This window comes from Galleria mellonella, unplaced genomic scaffold, assembly GCF_026898425.1.
Source record: "Galleria mellonella isolate WM207_F2 unplaced genomic scaffold, CSIRO_AGI_GalMel_v1 utg213, whole genome shotgun sequence".
NCBI classification, from domain to species: Eukaryota; Metazoa; Arthropoda; class Insecta; order Lepidoptera; family Pyralidae; genus Galleria; species Galleria mellonella.
Window position 1 is genome coordinate 7,354,852 of NW_026442039.1, and position 27,184 is coordinate 7,382,035.

The window sequence follows — 27,184 nt, forward strand, 5'->3', positions numbered from 1 at the left end:
TTTCTTTCAGCAACACCCAAAGTGGAAAGGAGCATCAATGTCAGCGGGTAGAGCGGTGTACAATATTGTGACAATATTTAAACAAACTAGACAAAATTAAATGTACATTAATTAACTGTATAAATACACATATACTTTAGTCACACATTCAATAGATTAATTTTTAAATAAAAAATAATAATACAGATTTCCAGAATTAAAATTGACTTTATTTATGAAACACAATCATAAATTTGTAGTAAATTAAATATATATATATATATATATATATATATATTTCTGTTATTGATGAAAGGAGAAATAAAATAGCCGATTATTTCATATTCAATTTTTAATTTATATTTCCGAAATACTTTCTGCAGATTCTCAATAGTAATATCAACAACGCGGAAATTAAAAGGTACGCCAGTTCAATAAGAGTCAGTATCGAGCCACCGAAGCTTAGTGAGAACACTCCTCCAAACGTAGCTGCAAGAAAGAATGCCAAGTGTAAGTTGATCACCCTCGCTAAGGGTCCCGTACATTGTATATAGAGAATTTCTAAATTCCGTTCGTTCCATAAAAAGGCTTTTTTTATGCAACTTAGAATGGCAAACAAGCTGACAGCTGACCTGATGGAAAGTGGTAACCGTCGCCTATAGACATGAGCAGTACTACGGACATAACAGAGTATACTGTTTCGCCTATGATACCCCCCATGCGTTGCCATTCCTGAGGACTCAGGTGGTATGACTGTACACCTTGTAAATTCACTGCCATATCCCACCCTTCAAACCGAAACATAGCCATGCTAATACAACTGCTTGCAGAAACATGAATGGGACAGAGGTACCCAAGCAAACGACTTTTGTACAAAGTCAAACAAATAATATGTGAGATAAAATGATATAATGATAAAGTGTTAGTATTTATCGTGATACAGCGCTGTGACAGACGGACGGACGGACAATGTCGCAGAAATTCTTTCAAGAGATATGCCCGTCTGTATACATTTTCGTTATAAGCTTGATATCTATATTAAAAGTGAACGTACAAAAGCATTTTAATAAATAAATAAAGGTCGCACTAAAAGTGTACATTTATATCATTTTGGTACGGAACCCTAAAGAGGTTATTTTTTACCTATGCATGTGTAAGTATCAATAATGAAATCTGTATATGTATAAATACATTTAGACAACTACGAAAACCGCATGCAATTTGCTACAGTAGTATTTACCTGATGTCAGAACAAGCTTTCAGACAGACAGATGGACAGACAGACAAGAATTAGAAGACTATTATCTTTGCTCTTTGATTAATAAGGCATGTATTTTAATAAATTGCATTTTTTTCTTATATATATATATAATTCTTGTCTGTTTGTAGGTTTGTTCTGGTATCAGGTAAATATATCGACACTAAATTGGATGTGGTTTTTCAGAATTACTAGCAGTAGAACGAAGTCGATGGCAAAAACTAGTGTCCAGGATAAGTAACATTTTATATCCCCACAATCGCTTACTAAAACAAATTCCAATATTCGGCCATCGGTAAAATAGTAAACAAGATATTTTTACCAACATAAGCTTCTAAAGAACTATCCGTATTACGACCCGTGAAAAAAGAGTGAGTGCAATGAACTTAGTCTATTTTAAAAATACCGTACTAGTTTAATACTCTATCAACTAATATTATTCGATAAAAGTAGATAGAATGGTTAAAAATAAAAATGTGTAAACTGTAACCAAACTTTTTTAAAATTTATGTCTCTTATTATTATTTCAGCCGTTAACTATCCACTGCTGAACATAAGCCTTCCCCATAAGGGCAGTTTGGCCAGTAGTTGCCACGCTTGGCAGGTGGGTTGGCAACCGCAGTTAAGCTTTAAGAGATATTTTAAGAGGGACGCTGCTGCTCATCACTCCACCAAAAGCTCTCTTAGTCGCCTCTTAGTCCCATGGAAGAGGAAGGATTCGCACATTCTATGCCGAGGCACACACCGCAATTTATGTCTGTTGGTTAAGTTAGTTAGTTAAGGAACTTAATAGTAAGGGAAAATTTATGTCTGTTAGTTAAGTTAGTTAGTTGAACTTAATAGTAAGGGAAGATTTATGTCTTTTAGTTAAGTTAGTTAATTAAGGAACTTAATAGTAAGGGAAGATTTATGTCTTTTAGTTAAGTTAGTTAATTAAGGAACTTAATAGTAAGGGAAAATTTATGTCTGTTAGTTAAGTTAGTTAGTTGAGGAACTTAATACAATACTAAGGAAACTTAATAGTCAAGGGATGGGAAACAGTGTTCCTATTAAATCATCACCAAAGCCCAACTGTAATTGTTAACCCGTTATATAAGCGTGGAACTATTGGTAAAACTCCCCTTTTATAAGGGAGGCCTTTGTTCAACAGTGGGCAGTAGACAGCTGATATGATGTTGACGATAAAATGAACAAAGACGTATAACAGGCGAGCTTAACTTTGTAAGAGTTCTCTACCAAAAAATACAGTGTGGAAAGGAACATTTTTTATTATATGCACATTACCAGAGGATAGCGTGCATGTAATAAAAAAAAAAAAAACAGTGTAGTTATGGTGTTTCTACTAAGAAATTTTACTAATACTAACTACTAAGAACTAATTAATTTATAAAATTCAAAGTAAGCACAGGTGATATGGATACCAAACCGATATCTACTCGTGTATATTAGATTCCTCTGAGCACTGATAATGAAAAAAAGGTTATTACCGTTTTTGACATCGCCCATATCGGTCGGATATCTATTTTCAAATATGTTAAAAGTCCGTTATCCAATATTAATTTTTAGCTAACAAACTGTTTTTTTTTATACAACTTAGAATGGCAAACAAGCTGATGGCCCACCTTATGGAAAGTAGTAACCGTCGCTTATAATACATAAGCAGTACCATGGACATAACAGACTATACTGTTTCGCCCATGATACCCTCCATGCGTTGCCATTCCTAAGGACTCAGGTGTTATTCCTCTGTACCTTGTAAATTCACGCCATACATACGCCCACCCTTCAAACCGAAACACAGCTATGAAAACACAACTGCTTTACGGTTGAAACACGAATGAGACAGAGGTACCCAAGCAAATGGCTTTTGTACAAAGTCTCCCTCTGGTAAACTCAAACTTTTAACATATTCGTTGTTGGACCAGTATATAGTAGATATTGTAACTAAAATATATAAATATTTATATATATAAGTCGCCTCTAATTCAAAGTAAACAAATATCTGTATAGAATAAAAAACAGTTTCATTAGTACTTTACTTGTATTGTAATGGACCGTTCTCAAGATTTTATCTGACTTACACCACTTAATAAAAGGTAAAAAAAAGGTAAAATAATTATAAAAATACTGTTTGTATTCTTTATCATAACATTATATTTTATATCACATTTTTAAAGGTAATTTTTTTATAACATTTCATAAAAATATTAAAATACGATTTTCATATTTATTATTCCATATGAAAATTTGTTGGAAAATTTAATTTATCATTCAGGTATGTTTTTTTTTATATACAACTTAGAATGGCAAACAAGCTGACGGCCCACCTGATGGAAAGTGGTAACCGTCGCCTATAGACATGAGCAGTACCATGGACATAACAGAGTATACTGTTTCGCCCATGATACGCCCCTAAACCTTGCCATTCCTAAGAACTCAGGTGTTATTCCTCTTTACCCTGTAAATTCACTGCCATATCCCACCCTTTAAACCGAAACACAGCCATACTAACACTGCTTTACAATTGAAACACGAATGGGACAGAGGTACCCAATAAATGACTTGTGTACAAAATCTACCTCTTAGTGTTTAGATACTTGCCATGTAATCTTATTTACAACTTATATATTCTTTATTGGACTTGTAAATCACATTGTTAATGCGTTTATAAATATTGTGAGCAAAGGTGGACTTATCGCTGACAGAGATCTCTTCCAGTCAACGCAATACAGTTGGAAATCATGTCGTCAGCGGGCAGCTGAAGTGCTACAACTATTAACACGAACTACTGTTACTTCGAATACGAATAAATATTAACAATAATCAATACATAAGCAAATATACAAATAAACAGTTAAATAGAATATTAATATATACATTAAAATATAAATAAATACAATACCTACCTACGTACATATATAATAAATGTTAAAATAAATAAATATGCTACGTACATTACTTTTCAGCTTAATACCCATTTTGCTGATCCTCGGATATCGAAAATGGAATTTTTATATATTTTATTATATAAAAATCGTTCATAAATTAGGTTCGTTTAAAAAGAAAGTTTTTTTTTTTTATAATAATTATAATAATATTGCGGCTTGTACCGCAATTTACAGGTAAGGTAAGGAAGCTGTAATCTGCGATTTAACCGCCACGAAGAAGAAACCTTGTTAAAAACTGTCTAATGACTACGGTAAAATTATTAAAAAAAATGTAAAATAAATTTTTAATAACAATTTCGTAGAACATTTTTTTTTTATATTAAAACAAATAAGGAGAAGAAACAACTTGATTTTGAAGTAGATGGCGTTATATGTGATATCCACAAATATATATATATATATATATATACAATATTTATAATCATGTCTAAAAACTAGACACTTGGAACTACAATTTGCTATTTTATTTTGCTGTACCGTTATTTTCCTCGGAGTTACAGCTCGTTGAAAATCACCCAAAAATTTATATTTGTTTTCATATCCCTTAATTGTTTATACCTTAATGCGAATATATATAATATATAATATATATATATATATATATATATATATATATATATATAAACAAAACATCATTGCAGGTAAAGAAGCAGGTATGCAGATACTACAAGTATTTACCATAAAATGTTTTATTTCATCGAGTTAAGTCCCGATTGTGTATTTAAAATATGTGTAAACAACATGAAAGTTTAACATTACCTATAAGTTATATATGTATTTACCAATTATATAGTTGGTGTCGATCAAGTAGACCAGCTTGTAACAGTTGCATATGGGTCTGCCATAGTACACGCGCAGAGAAGTCAGCTGGCTGACATTATGACCGGCTCTAGAAGGAGACAGAAGAAAGTCTATGTTTATTCTCTGATTAACCACTTGCAATGATTTCAAATGAGTAGATTAGTGTAAAGATAAGTTAAGTAAAATGATAGTCCATTTTTTTATACCACTGAGGTGGCAAACAAGCATACGGCCCACCTGATGGTAAGTGGTTACTGTCCATGATTTATTATGATTATTTCAGCCGTTAATAGTCACACAGCTAAACATAAACCTTTTCCATAAATTTTGCCAGTAAATGCCACACTTGGCAGATGGATTGGCAACCGCAGTCAGGCTTTAGAGATGTTTTAAGAGGGACGCTGATGCCCATTCTTCGCCCTCCTTTAGTCGCCTCTTACGACATCCACTGAAAAGGAATGTCTTCTTATGTCGGAGCACACGTAGTCCATGTTACTCGCTTACAAATGAGTTTTCTATAGGTCAAAGAAGTTTTTAAAACCATATCTGGTAACCAGTGCTTTTGAGTTTCTTTATTACTAGCGGCCCGTCCCGGCTTCGCACGGGTGGACATTTTTATAACATTTTAAAAAGTGGTTATTGTGATACAACTATTATAATTGAACATAATAGTATCACGAAGTATTTTGTAGTTATTGATATTTTCTTCAATATTGTAGAACACACTTTTGTTCTATCACTAATAGTTTCCGCAGCGCACGCGACTAAAGGTATTTTATAGCATTTTTTTACACCTTGAGTTAAGTTTTCTAGCAATAAATATAGCCTATGATACTCAAGGTGAATGTAGCTTTCTAATGGTGAAAGAATTTTTGAAATCGGCAGTTTTTGAGTTTAGCCATTACAAACATACATACACACAATAGTACAAATCTTTCCTCTTTATAATATAAATTTAGATAAAGTATATTATTCTATTTTGGGTTTACTTGACTGGGTTGGGGTTTGAAGGAAGATAGTTTCTGATATGGCAGTGAAATGAAAGATTGTGGACATAACATCTTTGTCTTCACGAATAGTAGTTGTCGTTAACACCAGGTAATTGGTTAATTATGAGGCAATTTATTAGGTTATATTTCATTTTTCAGATTCGCTGAGTTACGTAATTTTGGTCCTTTGTTCCGGATCCGATCCCTCAGAAAAATTCGCTATAAATACACGTAAATAATTCTACGAAACAGATAACTACGAACTAAATAAGATAAACGAGGTAAGCTTTAGCAATAAAATTGTATACCTAAAACGGACACATCGATCAAATAACTTGAAAGTCATCTTACATGATGTTTTCAGGTACCATTTCTGGTACGAAGGGTACAGATTTGCTTTTCATTGTATATAGCTTGTCGTTGCACTCTACGAAACATTGTGGGTTGCAAGACATCGGATTTACAGACACGTGAGCTGAAATAATACAGAATTAGTTACTAAAATCTTCACAATGTTAGGATAGGAAGTAGTTTTTGTAAATAATTTTTTGTCATGTAAGAGGTCAAATATTGTTAGCCCAGAAACTCTTTTTGTTTATAGTAATCTCGTACAAATCCTTTACCGTACAACTCTCTTTATATATGAAAACATAATAGTAACCCCGCATGTACTATTGGTACAAACTAGCTAGTTTTTTTTATTGGATAAAAATGGAATGGTAACCCCGCCTGCGCTAACGGGATACGCTGGCGAGGCACCAGTGAATGATGATCGATGAGGATGAAAACAGGCCAATTAGCCCATCATGATAAATTCATCAGGAATTAACCATGATAGTTTCCAGGGGGAACCGCGAGGAGGTCGACCTGGTTGGGTATATTGCTAGCAATGGGATTCTCAGTCTCCATTACTAACAATCCCTTTCCCCCCCCCCCAAGCTAGCTAGTTATTAATGAGAGATGATAAGTCAGGTTAGCTAATCTTGACCATTTCACTAGGAATTAACCAAGATTTCTGAAAGGTGGGGACGTTAAACAGTTAAGCTATATTGCAAGCAATGCAAGCACTAGTCCTCCATTAGTAACATCTACTCCTACTTCAGAAAATGAAACATATTTGAAGTGTAACTCAGAATTTGGTCTAGGATTAAAAAAGTTGATATCTTGGTTAAGATAAATTAGGAACTTTTTTTATACCACAATGGTGGCAAACAAGCATACAATCCGTCTGATGGTAAATGGTCACTGTAGCCGCCTGCAATACTAGGGGTGTCACGTGCGAGTTGTTAACCCTGAAGAACTTTTTTTTTTATTTTCTTGTACTCGTATATTAAATGGAATCCTTTACTTATTCCTTTTTTAAAAATTACGAGTAGTTAAATATCTCGGTCTCTGAATTGAAGTGGAATTTTCCATGCAAATAATCTTTGATCGTGGGCACACGTGCGTTTTGGTGGCTTGGTAAATTAAACCGAAATCTATAGATATCGACTTCTGATTTATTTCTTGTAAATAATAATATTATATATAAGTATTCTGATTGACAATATCAAATTATCTTTACAATTTACTAAATAACTAAAATATAATCGCAGAGACACGCTTGCTTTATCAAGCGCCGAACGGAAGGGGACAAATCAACGACAATCATAGTTAAATTTTTTACTAGATCACAGACTACAAGAAACTGAAATCTTGTCCATTAGGAATAAATTATGATTAATTGAACCTAATAGAAAAAAAAAAAAAGATTTAGACAACAACAGAATCATATTGCGTAAACAGGATTGTTCTGGTATATTTGGAAATGTGATTCTATTAAGACGTCAACATTGGGGTAGTTTGAATGCCTGACTTCCTCTGCTTCGACAGCATGGGGAATTCGGATTATACCTCGCTTCTGAGAATTGATATATAGATCAGCCACGCTATGTAGCGAAGGATGGAAAACGGATAATGTTACATTTGAACTTCAGAGGTTACTAATGCAATAGAACCTGATATGTGGAGTTTCCAGGAAGTGGGTGGAAATGATCTGTGTATTGTTAATTAACTTTCATATCTATATTATTATTATGTAATAACCAATTTTGGCATATTAATTTATTGCAAACACTTACTAGTAACATTAATGAGACATGCCAAATCTTCAAATTCACAAGCCCGTTGAGATGCTTCTGGAATAAATATCAGACACTGATTACATTATTGAAATCAATAATACCAACATTGAAGTTACAGAAATGGAAAATTCTAAATAAAAACTAACCGATCCGATAAATAACAAAATTTGCAAAAAATACTGTTGTTACCTTAGCCATGGGCTTAGTAGTTGACGGTGCTACAAAAAAAGTAGCTAGATAAAGTATTGTAAAAAACAAATTTAAAAAAGTAATCACTTTTTGTCACGTTTGCATATTTTTAAAACTTGCAACAATCTAGCCACTTATTTAGATCAATCCAAAAGTCCAAAATATGAAATATTACAAAAGGATATAATAAGGTTAATAATAGGTAATAAGCCTTTGGTTGGTTTATAAGAATGACCAAAAAATTACTGAATAATAGCTAAATTATCTCAAACAGTTATTAGTTCTTTTTTTCTAAAAGTAGATAACGTGGCAACTTTGTTAAAGATGTTTAGATGTTTGTATGTTTGTTAGTCGGTAATAGGCTACGGGCCTAAGAACAAGGAATTACATAGAAAGAATGATAAAATAAAAACTGTAATTCATATAGTCGCCTCCTTTTTTCTTATACATATATAATTAGTAAAAAGAGGACAAAAGATACTCCATCAGTCGCAATTTTTCTTAATTCATAGCAGGCTAGTATATAGAAAATGTTTGATATGTCAATTATTTGTCAATAATAATTTTTACATTACTAGATTATATATTCGATACAGTTTATGTAGAAAGTATGTAAGCAGGTTATATCTGAATTTGGTAAGGTTATACGGCCATATAACATTTTCTATACACTACCCTGCTCTAAATTGAGAAAAATAGCAACTAATGGTTTATCTTTCGTCCTCTCTTTACTACAGTCTATTTACAGTTTTTATTTTATCGTTCCTTCTATGTAATTCCTTGTTCTTAGCTACGGGCGTACTTACTTTTTGGATATTTGTACGGCACACAGCCACAATATTTTAGTAATGTATGCACTCTACATTCAGTGCTACATGTCTCGAAGCTATATTTATTTGAATTCTCTAAATGTAACTCATCATGAAATAAACAATTGCGTTTAGACACTTGTACATCCCGAATTCGAGGGTCAATTTGAAAGATCAACGGCTCGAGGTTAAAATCTAAACTTTCCCCAGACGAGACGAATTTAGACAGAATTGTTGTTTCAGGAAAGTCGCTTGGGTCACTCAATATTATCTGAAATAAGTCAGATAGATGTATTAACACTTTTACAACTCCAAAAAAAGTGAAACAAAAATTTGTGCATCAATGTATTTTTTGGTGATAAAAAGCACAGTTTAAAGGCAACGAAATTTAAATTGAATTTTCAAAGACCTGGCATTTTAACGATATAAAAGTGACGAAATTTCGTGATATTTATTATTTAGGTATGAGTACAAATTGTATAGTGATGACAGTTTTATTCTAATTTAATTAACCAGAAAGAAAACAGGAGAATATATTTGTATGGAAAAAACTGTTCCTGCGTTTTACTTAAAAAATCAAATTATGCGACAGTACTGCCTTGTGACATGTTGAATTTAAACAATAATACACACGACGAGAGATGTTTTTCAAACGTTCACCACAAATTTGGGAATATATATGTACTAATAGTTAATAAATCTAAGGCATTTAAAATTACTGCATCGGGTGAGTACTTTCAGGCATAAGGCAATACTAAAGTTCTTTGCAATTTGCACTTGTAGACCTAATATTTACGTACTCGTACAATAAATATTAAAAAAATATACTACCTTCATTAAAAATTTAGTTTAATGATTTTAAATCATGATAGACAATTTTTTAAATGGAAAAAATAAAGAATACGAATCGAGGGAGGTAAAAAAATATTTCATCTTTTTCACGGAAGAGGTTACTTTAATAATAGTCTTGTATGTATTCTAAATCGATTGTGTTTTCTAAACCAATTTGGGAATTTCTCTTTTTATCTGAAAGATATATACTTTCAGATTTGTCTTAAAGAAATTTTGTCAAAATCCATTCAATAATTTAGTTTAAAAATAAAAATAACTGGTTTTGTTACAATAATTTTTTTTTTTACGGAACTCTATTTTTTTTATACAACTTAGAATGGCAAACTAGCTGACGGCCCACCTGATGGAAAATGGTAACCGTCGCCTACAGACATAAGCAGTACCATAGACATAATAGAGCATACCGTTTCGCCCATGATACCCCCCATGCGTTGTTATTTCTGAGGATTTGGGTATTATTCCTCTGTACCCTTTAAATTCACGCTATATTCCACCCTTCAAATCGAAACACAGCCATGCAAACACAACTGGTTCACGGTAGAAACACGAATAGGACAGAGGTACTCAAGCAATCGACTTTTGTACAAAGTCTCCCTCTGGTAAAATTATATTAATTAAAATACAAAACAAAAATGTTACAATTATAGATAAAAGAACAAAATGATTAAAAAGTTACATTCGCTCCAACATATGGAACGTAAGCCCAGCTGGGATAATCTTCTGGTTCCAAATTGAAGACAACATAAATTCCCGATGTTCTGTAACATTAAATGATGTTGAATTAACATAAACTAGTATTAATTCTAATATTTTATTAATTGTCAAGAGTAAAAATACTGTATTCCAATTATATCGGCTTCTAAAAGTAATAGGCGATAAATATAACTAGCCTATAATTGGGCATTTAATTCAGATGTTCTAGTCGGCTGGCTCACATTTGAGTGAACTGTTTTAAATAATTTGCTTTTCTTTTTTACTAACATAGTTTGTAAGAAAACTGTTACTAACAAAATGGACCAAATTGTAGTCTGAATAATAAAGTATATTATTATTATTATTTACTTCGGCTAACAACACACTGGTATTGCAGTACTCCTCGCAACACAACCGTAAACCGTGCTCATTAATAAAAACTCCTATTGAATCTGAAACTAGTCTATTAACCCTAAAGTTACATGCTTAAATCCGATATTAATAATTACAATACAGTATGACTCACTATAGTTCTTATTCAAGAATAGTAAAATTACTCTTTTCTTTTAATTTAGTTCTACAATTTCTTTTATTTATTTATTAAAAGCAAACATACAGATAGAACAACACATAATTATACACTTAAATAGTAATTTAACAGCCATTAAAGTTTGCACAAGTGTGATACAAGTGAAGGATACACAGAATTAAACAATACAAAATTAAACAAATTAAACAAATTAAACAATACTGTTGAAAACTATAGCAACCCTGTCAATAATAATGCTCATAATGTTAACAAAGCCATCCATTTATTGAGAACATTGCATGGAAGAGATCGCTCTTAGCGATAAGGTCGCCCATTGTTTTCTCATTGTGATTATTTCTTGTAATTATTTATATTTATAATAAGTTTACTATTGTAATCATTTGGAGGAAACAATAAAGAGTATCTATCTATCTGTCTATCTAAGAACAGATTTTTGTACATTTCACATCTGCTTTCTAATCTTTCAAATTGCATCGGTTATTACAACAAACAAGAATTTCTTATTTCGGAATTTGTCATGTAGCAAAACTTCGAACATTGCACTCTCTATAGCATGTTTTTATCAAATTCATGCTAGATAAACTCTTACTTGTTCACACTTGGCTAAATCTAGTCTATACTAAACTACGATAATGCATATAGTTTACCTTCCAGCCTTTGGAGTGGCTAGAATACGTAAATTTGTCGATTTATCATCAGACTGCTCCTCGAAATATTCTATATTGTCACCAGATTGTAACAGATTACTGAAATGGAAATAGATTTGCAGATAAATGATTTTGAGATAATCAATAATACACAAACTACTTCTACTATTACTTCTACCACATTCATCAATTTTTATTGATTATCTTGATTGATGAATGTGGAAGAAGCGAAAGAGGTTTGTTTGAATCGAAGCATTTGGCGTTCCATTGATTCTGCCTACCGTAATGGGAGACAATTGTGGCTAATATGTATGCATATGTATATATATATATATATATATATATATATATATATATATATATATATATATATATATATATATATATATATATATATATATAATAATCTTATCTTACTAATGTAATAAAATTGTAACTATCTAGTTAGGCGATGTCTGTTCATGTAATATTAATATGTGGGGTCTTAAAAAGAATGATAGATACCAAAACAATGTTTGTTAAAAAAAATATCTGCCTATCTGTCTTTTTGTATATTTGTTCCGGCATCACACAAAATTTTGCTGCACCAAATTGGATGCAGTTTTCAAAGCTGTATTTACATACATACATACATACATTAGGGTAGGCAGAAACAATATATTTACTTATTTTTTTTATTATTTATAGCATATTAAAACTTTGTACAAGTGACGAGCTTAATACCATATGGCATTCTCTACCAGATAATCATTAGCTAAGAACCGAAAACGTTTAAACTGATTTAGATAATTCTTTTTTTATCTGAAAGGATATACTCGTACTTACAGATCCTGTAGAAATTTTATCGCAAATGATTCAGTAATTTAGCTTTTATTTTAAACTAGCGACCCGTCCCGGCGTCGCATGGGTGGACATTTTTACATTTTAAAAAGTGGCCATTGTGGCTGCACACGCGACGGAAGCTTAAAAACGGAGTAACTTCTCCCGTTTTCCCAACATTTCCTTTCACTGCTCTGTTCCTATCGATCGTAGCGTGATGAAAAGTATAATTAATAATAATTGTACCAAGTTTCGTTAAAATCCGTCGAGTACTTTTTGTTTCTATAACAAACATACAGACAGACAGACAAAAATTTTACTGATTGCATTTTTGGCATCAGTATCGATCACTAATCACCCCCTGATAGTTATTTTGGAAATATATTTCATGTACAGAATTGACCTCTTTGCAGATTTATTATAAGTATAGATATAGATAGAAGATATGTTATATGATTATGACGTCAATTCTGAGCTGATCTCAATAGTTCTTTTTGCTAACAATAGATGGCATCACACACGATGACGATGGATGAAGTAATTGGTCTAATTTTTTTTTTTTGTGATAACTGAAGCTGCAGTTTTTCCTTATAGAGCATAAAACCGGAAAAATATGTGATGAAATGTTGCGAAGCAGGATTATCTAAACACATAATATTTACAATGTCGACGAAATAAGTGGTCGTGGAGTGTGAAGCGACGTATCTCAGCGTTATTTGTGCATTTATGATTGAAATTGCCTATTTTTTTTTTCGAATAAATATGTACTTTTGTTACGTCATAGTCGCCAAAAATTATCAATTTGCGATCATTAATTGGTTGAATTTTTTTTTTACTTTTCGTTATTAGTCGATAACATTGACGACAGATATAACTAACAAGACAGCAGCTAACTGCTGTCTTGTAGGTCTAAACCTAGAAATAAAAACTTATATTTTGACCTTAGATTACCTTAGATAGAAATAATTCGAGAAAAACGGGTCAACTTTTTTTAATTTTGCGTGATAAACAGTTATGAGTGATTCCTTTGTAACTTCTATATTTATTTTGTCTTATAAATTCTGCATCTTTTTAATGCGTAAACACTAATTTTTTTTTATTAAATAATACGTTAAGATACATTTTATGCGTAAATATATAGAATACTGATAAAAAAATGAGTCAGTTAATTTGAAAATTAGCTGACAAAAAGTTCACCCGTTTTTAAGGCTTGATGCTTTATTTATAATATATACTATAAGATTTTGGCATACAAATATGGAGAAAAATATTTCTGTCTGTATTCGAAAGATGCAGGTATTTTACGTCAGAATAGTATTGGGTGCTATGCCAGTTGCATTGATTGTTCAAAGTAAAGGAGAAACATAAAGCATTCTTGTACAACATGTGTAAATACTATATGTATGAAACGTGTATGAAACGAAATTGACTTCTTGACTTATTTCCAAAAAACAGCAATATTCATAATATTAATACTAGATTTAAAGACAAACTTGCTGTCCCCAAGTATCGTTTAGAAAAAGTTAATAGGTCTTTTATGGGAATAGGTATAAAAATTTACAATAAGATACCAAAGGATATGTTGGAATTACCCTTAAATAAATTCAAAACATCTGTTAAATCATATTTACTGAGCAAAGCCTATTACTCACTAAACGATTACTTGAATGACGAGTGTGCATGGCAATAGTTGTTCATGCACTGAATTTTCATTTAATGTTAGACATAGACACCTATATAAATATACATTGTAAATAAACTGGCTTTAAAAAAAAAGTAATTCAATTGAGTTTCTTGCCAGTTCTTCTCAATTGGATCTATATACCGAACTGGACGGTAGGGCAAAAAATAAAATTATAATGTAAAAATTTGACGTTCATAAGCGGCTAAAATGTCCTACATGAATAAATTTTTGAATTTTGAATTTTGAATGTTTCGCGTAAAATTTGTAGTGATAATGATTTTAGTTCCCATCATCATCATTGTCATATTAACCATTGAACACATTTCACTGTTGAACATAGACCACCTCCATAGGTTAGTTCCCAAGACGTACAAAAATATTATAATAACATTTTATTACTTCATTTTATTCATAGTCTGGTGTTTTTTTATATAATTAATTATATTAATTTAATTATTAATTATTTAATTAAATTAATTATTATTATTTTATGTTATTTTGTTATTATTATATTGTTTTTATTTGTTACAGAAGTTAATGAAAGATTTGCCTCTTTTTTTATTTAAAAAAAAATATATATTCTTTAAATTTTTCTAAATAACAATAAAACGTGGATTAAAATAACTTGAAACTGTACTTTTTGCACTTAAACTTAATTATTGTTAATAATAATTTTATAAAATGCAATCTAATATCATAATCATATAATTATACATTAATATGATATTTTCAGACAATTTAGTGTGCTTAAAAAACCACCACGTAGTCAGTGTAACAGTTTACCAGCAAAATTTCGTCGATTTAAATCGCCAAGATATTAGTAGAACGAACTAAACAACAAGACACGTGACTGCCTGTTCTAAATTTAAATATGATATGATACGAGTATAATGGCTGTGTTTCGATTTGAAGGGTGGGATATGGCGTGAATTTACTGGGTACAGAGGAATAACACCTGAGTCCTCAGGAATGGCAACGCATGGAGGGTATCATGAGCGAAACAGTATACTCTGTTATGTCCATGGTACTGCTCATGTCTATAGGCGACGGTTACTACTTTCCATCAGGTGGACCGTCAGCTTGTTTGCCATTCTAAGTTGTATAAAAAAAAATATTTTCGGTTGAATATTGTTAGCCAGTAAACATATAAGATCGAAGTCTACTACTAAGCCCACAATATTGCGCTGTAAGCGAAAGTAGATCAAGCATTTCCTTGTACACAACAACAATATTCACGAAAATACGTATTATTTGAAGGAATTCATGTGAAAAAATAACAGCGCAATTTGTTACGCATGTTACGTAGATGTAAGAGCTTTATTTAAGGGCGTTCATACCGAAAGTTCATACTGGTAATGTCGGAATTTCCATTTTTTATACTACTACGGTGATAAACAAGCTTACAACCCCTCTGATGGTAAACGATTATCGTAGCCCATGAACACCTGCTCCCTAGACAAGTGTCAAGCAAATCCATCGAAGGAATCGTTACGGAAAATGCGAACATGAGTTGGAATGAGACATCCGAAGTTGCTATCTTCTCGTTCTATCGCTATACGCTATACGGACTCGCCAGTGATGTCGATTCCAATAATGAATTTTTTTTATACTACTTAGAATGGCAAACAAGCTGACGACCCACCTGATAGAAAGTGGTAACCGTCGCCTATAGACATGAGCAGTACCATAGACATAACAGAGTACACTGTTTCGCCCATGATACCCCCCATGCGTTGCCATTCCTGAGGACTCAGGTGTTATTCCTCTGTACCCTGTAAATTCACGCCATATCTCACCCTTTAAACCGAAACACAGCCATGCAAACACAACTGCTTTACGGTTAAAACACGAATTTATTTACTATTTGTTTAGAGAGTCAGTAACACCAAGAATGTCGCACATGTTTTGTCTCAAGAAATTTATAACGCCCTTTAAGAACTTTCTTAACTTAGCTGTCAATTTTCAAAAGCGATTGAAAATTTGCAATTTTATTAACTGATATATATTTTTAATACAACCTACTTATACTTATTTATTATTATTTATCAGAATAAATAACTATTCTAACTCTTAAGTTGGAATAAACAATACAGATTTATTAAATTTCATTGAAATTGTTTATGCCGTTTCTGAGATTAGCGTAAGCGAACCTCGCATTATGCTATATATTAAGATAATATTAAAATATATAGAACATAGATATATTGCAAGACCATATATTCACAAACTAAACAGAACTTGTATTGTACGTATTGATATAATCGACTTAAATATTCTCTTACTCTTGAACACACATACTAAACTTAATTCACATGAACAGATCTGCTGGAAGAAATATCTCAGAGGTAAGTTTGCCTTTGAACACTACTTTTAAAATTGAATATTTTTACCACTATATTTGTATACAATAAAGAATATTATTATACTAACAACGAACTAAAAACATTATATGTGATTTCTATTATCATTGAAAATTTTGAGATTGATGAAAACTTTAAAAATAACACTTGAAGTAGGTGTAATTTTTTTATGTTACATGTCATTATATGTTTTAGTTCAATGTCGGTGAAATCTTTTGATATCGTCATCGTCCTGCTCTGATCCCAATTTTTTGGGGTCGGCTTAATATGTTTTTTTTTTTCATATTACATAAGATTTTGAATTTTTTTTTACTTTATTTATTTAGGGACTTTTGTCCTTTTAGGCACGTCAGTCCCATCGTAACTTAATCAGTTTTAGGACATCATTGTATATATTTTAACAATCAAAAGTTCACAATTTTACAAAATTTTAACAATCAAAAACACCACCAAATCAAGTAATATGAATGAAAGGAATGTCGTGGAACAAAAAAAAAAAACTTAATAATCTATGGTCCGATGCAGGTAAACACATTAAAACCATATCATATTTTGATTTTTGGTTTTACAATTGGCCGCCTATCTGATATAAACCCTCCTTAAGAGAGGGAATTCTTTAGATAATCCTTAAAAAATGAAGCAATTGTCAAATTATTTGTGAATATTTGATTGATAGTCAAGTAGTTGTGTCCAAGTACTTTAAAATTTTCATTTTTGTTAAATCTACTGCAGGGTTCGGAATGTCGCCGTCTATTGAGAAGAGCCGGCAAGAAACTCAACATTAAATATGGCGTTTGGGGGGAAAGGGGTTGTTAGCAATGGAGTTTGACAGCCCCATTGCTAGCAATATGCCCTATCAGGTCGACCTCCACATGGTTCCCCCTGGAAACCAGCGTGAACAATTCTTGTTGAATTTGTCACGATGGGCTAAATGGCCTGCTTCATCCTCACCTATCATCTTTTACTGGTGCCCCGCCGGTGTATACCGATAACGCGGGTGGGGTTACCATTCAATTACCACCCACAAAAAAAATAGCGTTTTAGTATGAACACCCTTAACATAAGCACACCCATGTCATAGGTCATCGTTTTGTCACATAATGTAGTACGCAGTGCACGTCATGGTAGCGCATACTCACATTTTACTCGCGACGTGGTATTTTAAATTTCATAACAATTGGCTGAGCCGTTTAAGCCCCAAGGGATAACATACAAACAGACTCACTCATATATGATTGGTGTCTTTTGAAAAATATCTATGTCTCAGAATAATATAATTATGATATTACCAATATCCATACCACATTATTGTCTAAATTCATCACCATCATATCCCACTAATCCACTTTAACTGTCACACCATTAAGTATCCACTGCTGAACATAGGCTGGCCCATAAGTGGGTTTTTCCGGTAGTTGTCACGCTTAGCGGGTGAGTTGGCAACCGCAGTTAGGGTTTTGGTGATGTTTTAAACGGAACACTGCTGCCTCTTGACTAATATATAAATAGATAGATAGATAAACACTTTATTTGAGCCATTTATGACACACGTAAATTAACAAATGAGTTTATACAATCAGATTATTTACATTTTTTTAAATATAAAACAAAAGATGAAATATGGGAATATGTTTTCACCAAATGTGTCGCAGAGACTCAAATAGGCTACAGCTCAGTGATAGTTTTGCTTAAAAGCAAAGCACTGATTTTCAGCTACGGCCTGAAGTTAGGCTACACGGACGCGTACAACAAACCCAGAGTGTAACCTGTGTAGCCAATTTAACAGCCAAAGGTAAAATTGATTTTTTTTTCTACCACTTAGAATGGCAAACAAGCTGACGGCCCACCTGATGGAAAGTGGTAACCGTCGCCTATAGACATGAGCAGTACCATGAACATAACAGAGTATACTGTTTCGCCCATGACACCTTCATGTGTTGCCATTCCTGAGAACTCAGGTGTTATTACTCTGTACCCTATAAATTCACGCCATATCTCACCCTTCAAACCGAAACACAGCCATGCAAACACAACTGCTTTACGGTTGAAACACGGACGGAACAGAGGTACACAAGCAAATGATTTTTGTACAAAGTCTCCCTCTGGTATTTAGTAATTTCTCTAAACCAATAGGTTATGAGCAAGCCCGCATTAACTGGGGGGAAAGGAATTATTAGTAAAGGGACTAAAGGCCCTATTGTTAATAATATATCTCATTAGGTCAACCTTCACGCGGTTCTCCCTGGAAACCATCTTGATTGTTTTTTTTTATTAACTCATCACTATGACCCAAATGATCTGCTTTCATTCTCACTTATCATCCCTCACTGGTGCCCCGCCAGCGTATACAGTACAAGCGGTGTTACTATTCCATTATCACCCATAAAAAATGTCCGAATTGATCACATTGGGGCCCCGAGACTAGGCAGGTTTTTTTTATGGGTGAAAGTGGAACGGTAACCCCGCCTGCGCTAACGGGATACGCTGGCGGAGCACCAGTGAAGGGTGATAGATGAGAATAAAAACAGGCCAGTTAGCCTATCATGATGAATTCATCAGGAATTAACCATGATAGTTTCCAGGGGGAACCGCGAGGAGGTCGACCTGGTTGGGTATATTGCTAGCAATAGGATTCTCAGTCCCTACGAGGCAAGTTCCCCTCACATAAATATAATACTATAATATTATTTCACGTATATTAATTTGAAATGCGTCACAGAATGTACTGAAATAAAATGACGAAGAAAAATAGTATTTTCATGAAAGTTTGACGAATATAAATATTCAAATGTAATTTTTCGTTTAAAGAAACAGCCTCGGTATGCTGGGCCCCTGGTCGATGGGGGGCCCTAAGTAGTTATTTATACTGCCTAATGGATAAATCGACTCTGGTTCTTTTCAGCAGGCTTAAAAAAAAGGCATTCACAATTTGGTTATATATTTTTTTGTTTGTAACCTCATAACTGCGTCAGTTCTAAATCGATTTGGAACATTACTTTTTTTATCTAAAGGGATATACTTACAGATTAGTAACATAGAAATTTTATCAAAATCGGTTCAGTAATCTGGAAGAGATTGCTTAGTAACGAGGCCACTTTTTGTATTACTTCTCATTAATAATTTATTGTAATTTTTTTGGAACAAGTGCAATAAAGAGACGTTGTACAAAAGTCGATTGCTTGGGTCTTCCCACCTCTGTCCCATTCGTGTTTCTACCGTGAAGCAGTTGTGTTTGCATGGCCGTGTTTCGGTTTGAAGGATGGGATATGGCGTGAATTTACAGGGTACAGATGAATGACAACTGAGTCCTCAGAAATTCATGGGCGAAGAAGGGAGTTCATGGGCGAAACAGTATACTCTATTATGTCTATGGTACTGTTCATGTCTATATGCAACGGTTACCACTTTCCATCAGGTGGACCGTCAGCTTGTTTGCCATTGTAAGTTATATAAAAAAAAAATAAAGTGCAAAATAAATAATACCGTTTACTTGCATTTTGATCTCTTATATCTTATATACTATAGAGAGAGAGAATTTATATAAAAATTGTTTGTTGAAATAGAGGTACCCTAACCTGTATCCAAATCTTGTTTCTGCTCTAAAACAGTTGTATTTACATGGTTGCGTTTCGGTATGAAGAGTGGAATATGGTAGTTTAATAACAGGGTATGGAGGCATAACACTTTAGTCCTCAGGAATGGCAACTCATGGGGTTATCATGGGTGAAATAGTATACTCTATTATGTCTATGGTACTGCTCATGTCATCAGGCGGGCCATAGGCTTTTTTGTTATTCTAAGTTCCATAAAGAATTATATCACTGCATACACTAAAAGGCGACTAAAAGAACTCAACGGTCAAGAGACGAGCAGCAGCATCCCTCTTAAAACATCACCAAAGCCTAACTGCAGTCGCCAACCCGTCCGCCAAACGTGGCAGCTACTAGCAAAACCCCACAATTAAGAGTAGATCTATATCCAACAGTGGACAGTTAACGGCTGAAATAATGGCGATGATAATGATGAAGTTAATAATACACTACTTTTTATCCTACTTACTCTTTACTGCCGTCATTTGGCATACCATAGTTAAAGCCGCAGCAGTACCCATCGACAGTTTTGACTAGACTGAACATGTCACTGCAATTCTTTTCTATTGTATTAAACATGCAGTACACTGCGAGGTTTTCGCATTTCTGATGCAACTGAAACAAATAAATAGTTATTATATATATTATTCAAGAACACACACACGCACACACACACACGCACGCGCGCGCACACACACACACACACACACACACACACACACACACACACACACACACACACACACACACACACACACACGCACGCACGCACGCACGCACTCGCGCGCTCACACACACACACACACACCACACACACACACACACACACGCACGCACGCATACACGCACGCACGCACACACGCACGCACACGCACACGTACACATATAAATGCCCACAACCACCTTTTATCGCCGCACCGCTCGCCATCGGCAGGGAATTCATTCTCGCACGCTAGAACCTAAATGGTCATGTACAGTTTCAAAAGAATTTTCACCCGCGAAAGCTTAGGTTGTAGAATGAGCTAACTGCCGAAGTTTTCCATAGAGATTACAGTATGGCGCTCTTTAAAAAGTGTATATTAAAGTTTGTTCGGGGTTGGCAACGCGCACGTGGCTTCCCTAGTGTTTGGGCATCCATAGGCTATAGTAACTACTTACCATAGGGGCTATATGCTTGTTTACCACCACCGTGGTATATAAAAAATATTTAGTATATATACCTATACTTGGAAGGAGTTGGTGTCGTGTCGTATCAAGAGGTGAAGAGACTCGCTGAAAATCGTAGTGAGTGGCGAGAGCTCCACCGACAAGAGCGCAGCTCTTAAATAGGATAGATAGATATACATATAGTTCAGCTTGTTTATTTTTTCTAAGTACAAATATAATAATATTAAGCCATAATAATAATTCAAAATAGACATATTTGGTTAATGAAGACATCGAGAGAGATCGATCCCAAATAATAGAAATATAAAATATAAATAGACAGAAATAAGAATAAAACGTACGTATTTAAAATTTACGTTATATTGTAAATGACAAGTAATTAAAATATAATTTATTTAATAACGGCCGAGTCGTTTCCACGAATTCAAAATTGAATCTCGACCTATCTACGAATATTGTCAATATTTCTTACATATAAGAGACATTTACGGATGATAAAAATATATGAATAAAACATATAATTGACCAATTATGTAAGCTGTTTACTGGAGAAGAAAAATAATTTATACATTAAATATTTTTTTATGCAACTTAGAATGGCAAACAAGCTGACGGTCCACCTGATGGAAAGTGGTAACCATCGCCTATAGACATGAGTACCATGGACATAACAGAGTATACTGTTTCGCCCATGATACCCATTACCCATACGTTGCCATTCCTGAGAACTCAAGTGTTATTACTCTGTACCCTGTAAATTCACTGCCAAACTCCACCCTATAAACTGAAACATAGCCATGCAATCACAACTGCTTCACGGTAGAAACACGAATGGATCAGAGGTGCCCAAGCAAACGACATTTGTACAAAGTCTCCCTCTGAGTATGTTTCAATAGAACTAAATGGAAATATAAGCAAACGAATAACTGACCTGACTATAAGATGGTCTCATCATCATCATATCACTGTTGAACATGGACCTCCTTGACTCCTTAGCTCTATTGAGAGATTTTACCAGTAACTGGCAGCCGGGTTGATGACCGCAGTTAGACTGATGATGTTTTAAGAGGGACACTGTTACGCATCCCTCGGTTATCGTGTTCTCTTAGTCGCCTCTTACGACACCCACGGTAAAGGAAAGGGTGACCTATTCTATGCTGTGACCACACGACATAAGTCGTTCTGCTGGTGTCCAGTAGAAACAAATATAAATGTTTAGATTTGTACAATTTCATTTCCAGATTATTTCTGTGATATTTCATTTCTTTTTCATTTCATTATTATGAAGTATTAGTTTAATATAAAGAGTGGGTTCGTAACTATAAATATTAATACAATATAATATAAATTATATATGTACTAATTTTTATTAAAATCTCTCCAGTAAATTTAAGGATAATTAAGTAACAAATATCCAAACATATTTATAAACTTTTACATTTATAATTCCAAACAAATAGTTTATAGTTTTTCATGATGCAAACATCTGTCCAAATTACAAAAGTTTTATTAATAACTCACCTCTGTTCGTAAACTACAAAAATGGATAATAATAAGTATAGCACACACACAAACACACACGCATACGCACGCACGCACACATACACACGCACGCACACATTCACACACACACGCACGTATACTCGCGCATATCCAAAAATACACACACACGCGCGCACACACACACGTACGCACGCACCACACACACACAAACATACCTAGCGCCAGGTCTTTAAGCTAGGATACCTGAGTTATGAGGAACCAAGCAACGAAAAACTGATAGCACAACTCAGAATACCCAGACCCATACCAATACAGAAAATTTTGGTCGAGAATCGAACTGGAGGCTTAGCACTTTATTTACAGCACTGAACTGGTAAACGAGCACATATCCCACCAGATAGTAAGCGGTTACCATAGTCTATAAACGCCTGCAAAACCAGAGGCATTACGAGCGCAATGCTGATCCTGAAGAAACCTCTTTACTCCTTTTTTGAAAAACTCCAAGCTGTAGTCTCTTAGAAAAACCTCGACAATGAGCTCTTTCCATAACCTGAGTGTTCGTGGGCGGAAACTTTTCTGACCATCTAGACTCTAAGGTATGGGGGGAACTTACCGTCGATAGCAATTTATATGATGGTAGAAAGTGGCCATGGGCATCATGTTGAACAATTTCTCTGAGCACAGTCCATTGTACAAGCGGTAAAATACGTAGAAAGAGGTAAAATTCTTAAATAATTTCTATAAAATTCTCACCAGAGGGAGACTTTGTACAAAAGTCGATTTCTTGGGTACCTCTGTCCCATTCGTGTTTCGATCGTGAAGCAGTTGTGTTTGCATGGCTGTGTTTCGATTTAAAGAGTGGGATATGGCGTAAATTTACTAGGTACAGAGAAATAACACCTGAGTCCTCAAGAATGGCAATGCATGGGGGTATCATGGGCGAAACAGTATACTCTGTTATGTCCATGGTACTGCTCATGTCTATAGGCGACGGTTACCACTTTCCATCAGGTGGGTCGTCAGCTTGTTTGCCATTCTAAGTTGTATAAAAAAATCCCTAAATCCTTAAAAATAATATAATTACCTCTTCCATTATGGTGTTTACAGTGAAGTAATGGTATTTCAAAATGTCCATTATCTCCTTGTAATGACCTACTCGAGTACTGTCGATGTCATAATTTGTCAAGTACGCAAGATCACTGAAGAAACTGTTAATTTCACTTTGACTTCTGTTGTTCTTCAACCTAGAAGTAAATAATTCTATAGCCTTTGGTTGAACTTTTTTTTATACTACATAGAATGGCAAACAAGCTGACGGTCCACCTGATCGAAAGTGGTAACCGTCGCCTATAAACATGAGCAGTACCATGGACATAACAGAGTATACTGTTTCGTCCGTGATACCCCTCATGCGTTGCCATTCCTGAGGACTCAGTTGTTATTCCTCTGTACCCTGTAAATTCACGCCATATCCCACCCTTCAAACCGAAACACAGCCATGCAGACACAACTGCTTAACGGTTGAAACACGAATGGGACAGAGGTATCCAGCAAACGACTTTTGTACAAAGTCTCCCTCTGTTAAAGTACTGTATAGTACTTAGTAAGATTCCTAAATTTATGTTGTAATTCTAGCATTAGAACATTCCAGTAATTATTATTTCTGAACGCCCTTACAGTAACTAAGTCTATATCTAACGTTCCACGGAGTTCGAAAATATTATCATTAGATTAATAGTCAACGAGATAACTTTTATTTGGATTACTAACTTAATAGTAACTGAACAAATTATTTACTTAAATATTTACTGAATGATATTTTCAAGAATTTTGGAATGTTAAGCTATAATGTTGCAAGTGTTGGTACTTCTTCTTAGTGGATCTTAATAGAATGGTAATCCTGCTTGCGCTATCGGTATACGTTGGTGGAGCACCAGTGAGGGATGAAAGGTGAGGATGAAATCAGTTAAATTAGCCCATAGTGACAGATTCAACAAGGTTTTTAGAGAAACTGCGTATAGGTCGACCTGATAATCCTATCAGGTCGACCTATACGCAGTTTCTCTAAATATTGCTAGCAATAGGGGATCAACATCACCATTACTAAAAAATCTCTATCCTCCCAGTATCAGTACTTGGTGCAAGTAATATTAGCAGTATATTAATCAAATACCTTTGAAATTGCAAAAATATTTGGAAGTTAACTAAATTAATTGTACGGTTATTACCCTTATACATTCTATAGTTTTCTTTCAGCTTCGCAAAGGTTCACTGTAAGATATCCCTTTATGGGATAAGTCCACCATTGTATATTAAATCATTTATCAGTGCTTAACTTGAATTATGTACAATAAAGATTTTTACAATACAATACAATAAATGGTAAGAAAAAATGAATCTACCAAGTTCCATTTCCATGTTTCTGCTATGAAAGAGCTATGCTTGAATGCTGTCTTTTTATTTCAATGTTGGGGATAGTGTAGTGAAATTAGATGAGGTACATGGTATAACATCTTAGTCCTCGGGAATAGCATGAACATTGCAATGTATTTTATGTAATTTGTAGCTCATGGTACTTATTTCATGTCTATAGGCGACAGTTACCATTCTCCATCAGTTAGAGCGTCAGATTGTACGCTATTTTAAGTATTATAAAAAAAATAGCAAATAAGCAATAGATTGGCATTTAGAAATAAACAAAAATGTAGTTGTTTATATTAATATCTTAGAAATGCTTCATGGAAAATTGTTACTCTATTTGCTACTAGCTATATCATTTGGTTCCGCGTGATTTAGTTTATACAATATACCACGTACTAGACTAGGATATAATCTACCAGTGCACCAAATTTCATTTAAATAAGTACAGTAGTTTTTGCGTGAAATAATAACAAACATCCATCTATCCCTTTATAAATCTTCGAATTTATAATATTAATAAAATTTACACTCACAGTAATTGTTCTATACGCTTCGTTGCCTTCAAAGATATGATATTGAAATTGCAAATACTGACAGCAGGAAATGGTACATCTGACACTTTGCAATTGACATTGAGCTGTAAAGAAAAACGATTCTTTGATTAAAGAAAAAAAAATGAAACTCATTTAACTACTTTTACGTACTAATTATACAAAATTGGCGTCAGGCTTCCTCGTCTCGTCGTTGTTGTAAACTAAGTTCTCTGAGTTACCTTGCTGTGCATCTAAATTACTTTGTGTTCTCCAAATGAAACGTTTTAACAATTCAGGTATGAATAAAAAGAAATTAAACCACGTTTACCATATCATACGTGGACTAGCGCTTTGTAGAGTAGAATTATTGCTATTGTAAATTTTAGTTGTTTAGTTAAATTTTCTAAAAAGAGTAAACGAGAAGAGAACATTGATTGAAATAATAAAGAATATAAGAGGCAAAATGCTGCGCCACCTTATACGACATGACGATTTTTTTAAGAGCATAATAGAAGGAAAGATAGAGGGCAAAAGAGGAAGAGGAAGACCGAGGATTAACTACATGGGACAGATAAAGGAAACACTAGGCGTCATGTCGTATAGGGAGATAAAGAATATGGCCTGGGATAGAGCTGGCTGGAGGAAGATGCATGAATTAGTTGCACCGACAAGAGGAAACTCTTAAATGAAAAAGAAGAGAAGAAGTTAAATTTTAGTTTAAAATTTGTAGAGTTTGTAGTGTTGGTATAATGTTTTGAAATACCTGAATAATTAGCTTGTCTCCGTCATATTTATTTATTACTATCATTATAAAGCAAATTGTTAAGAGAAAATTAGCAGCCATTAAGAGGTTCCAAGTTAGAAGAGGTTTGCCTTTCTTCTCTATGCACCGCACTGTTCCATGTATAGTTGTTATATTTTCCATTATTGCTTTCAAAGTATTCGTTTTATTCGCCTTCTTATCAGACATTTTGAAGCTGAAAGTAAGATGGCTTTTTATTGCTATTTTAGTAATTTATTATCGTATTTTTTTATAAAGCTTAAGAAACAAGATGACGGCCTATCTGATAAGTATAACTGTCAGCTATAAATATAAACAGTACCATGGACATTATATATATATATATATATATATATATATACACATATATACTGATTTGAATATTTTTTTGTTTTGTTCATTACAATGCAGAGGTGGTTTAAAAGAAAAAAAAATAAAAAAAATAAAAAAATTTATATCAGAATCATTACGACCGATTCCATTCATCA

At 33.6% G+C, this 27,184-nt stretch overlaps 1 protein-coding gene across 1 annotated transcript; it reads right to left on the reverse strand.

Annotated features, from left to right (window-relative positions):
* Positions 1-331: 331 nt before the first annotated feature.
* Positions 332-26,885, reverse strand: LOC116413597 (pickpocket protein 28-like). Its single transcript, XM_052894447.1, has 11 exons — positions 26,811-26,885; positions 25,916-26,019; positions 24,046-24,205; positions 20,761-20,906; positions 11,839-11,937; positions 10,625-10,706; positions 9,094-9,367; positions 8,096-8,152; positions 6,327-6,450; positions 4,968-5,074; positions 332-468 (listed from the first exon to the last, which is right to left on the reverse strand). The coding sequence occupies exons 1-11, from the start codon at positions 26,883-26,885 to the stop codon at positions 332-334; spliced, it is 1,365 nt and encodes a 454-aa protein (XP_052750407.1).
* Between the last annotated feature and the right edge of the window lie 299 nt (positions 26,886-27,184).

Excerpts from the sequence above, each read along its gene's own strand:
- LOC116413597 (XM_052894447.1), bottom strand. The coding sequence starts at position 26,885 with ATGTCTGATAAGAAGGCGAATAAAACGAATACTTTGAAAGCAATAATG. Across the intron at positions 26,020-26,810 it reads TAACAACTATACATGGAACA|CTCAATGTCAATTGCAAAGT; the intron begins GTGCGGTGCATA and ends TTTTCTTTACAG. Across the intron at positions 6,451-8,095 it reads ATGTCTCATTAATGTTACTA|CTCACGTGTCTGTAAATCCG; the intron begins GTAAGTGTTTGC and ends GTATTATTTCAG.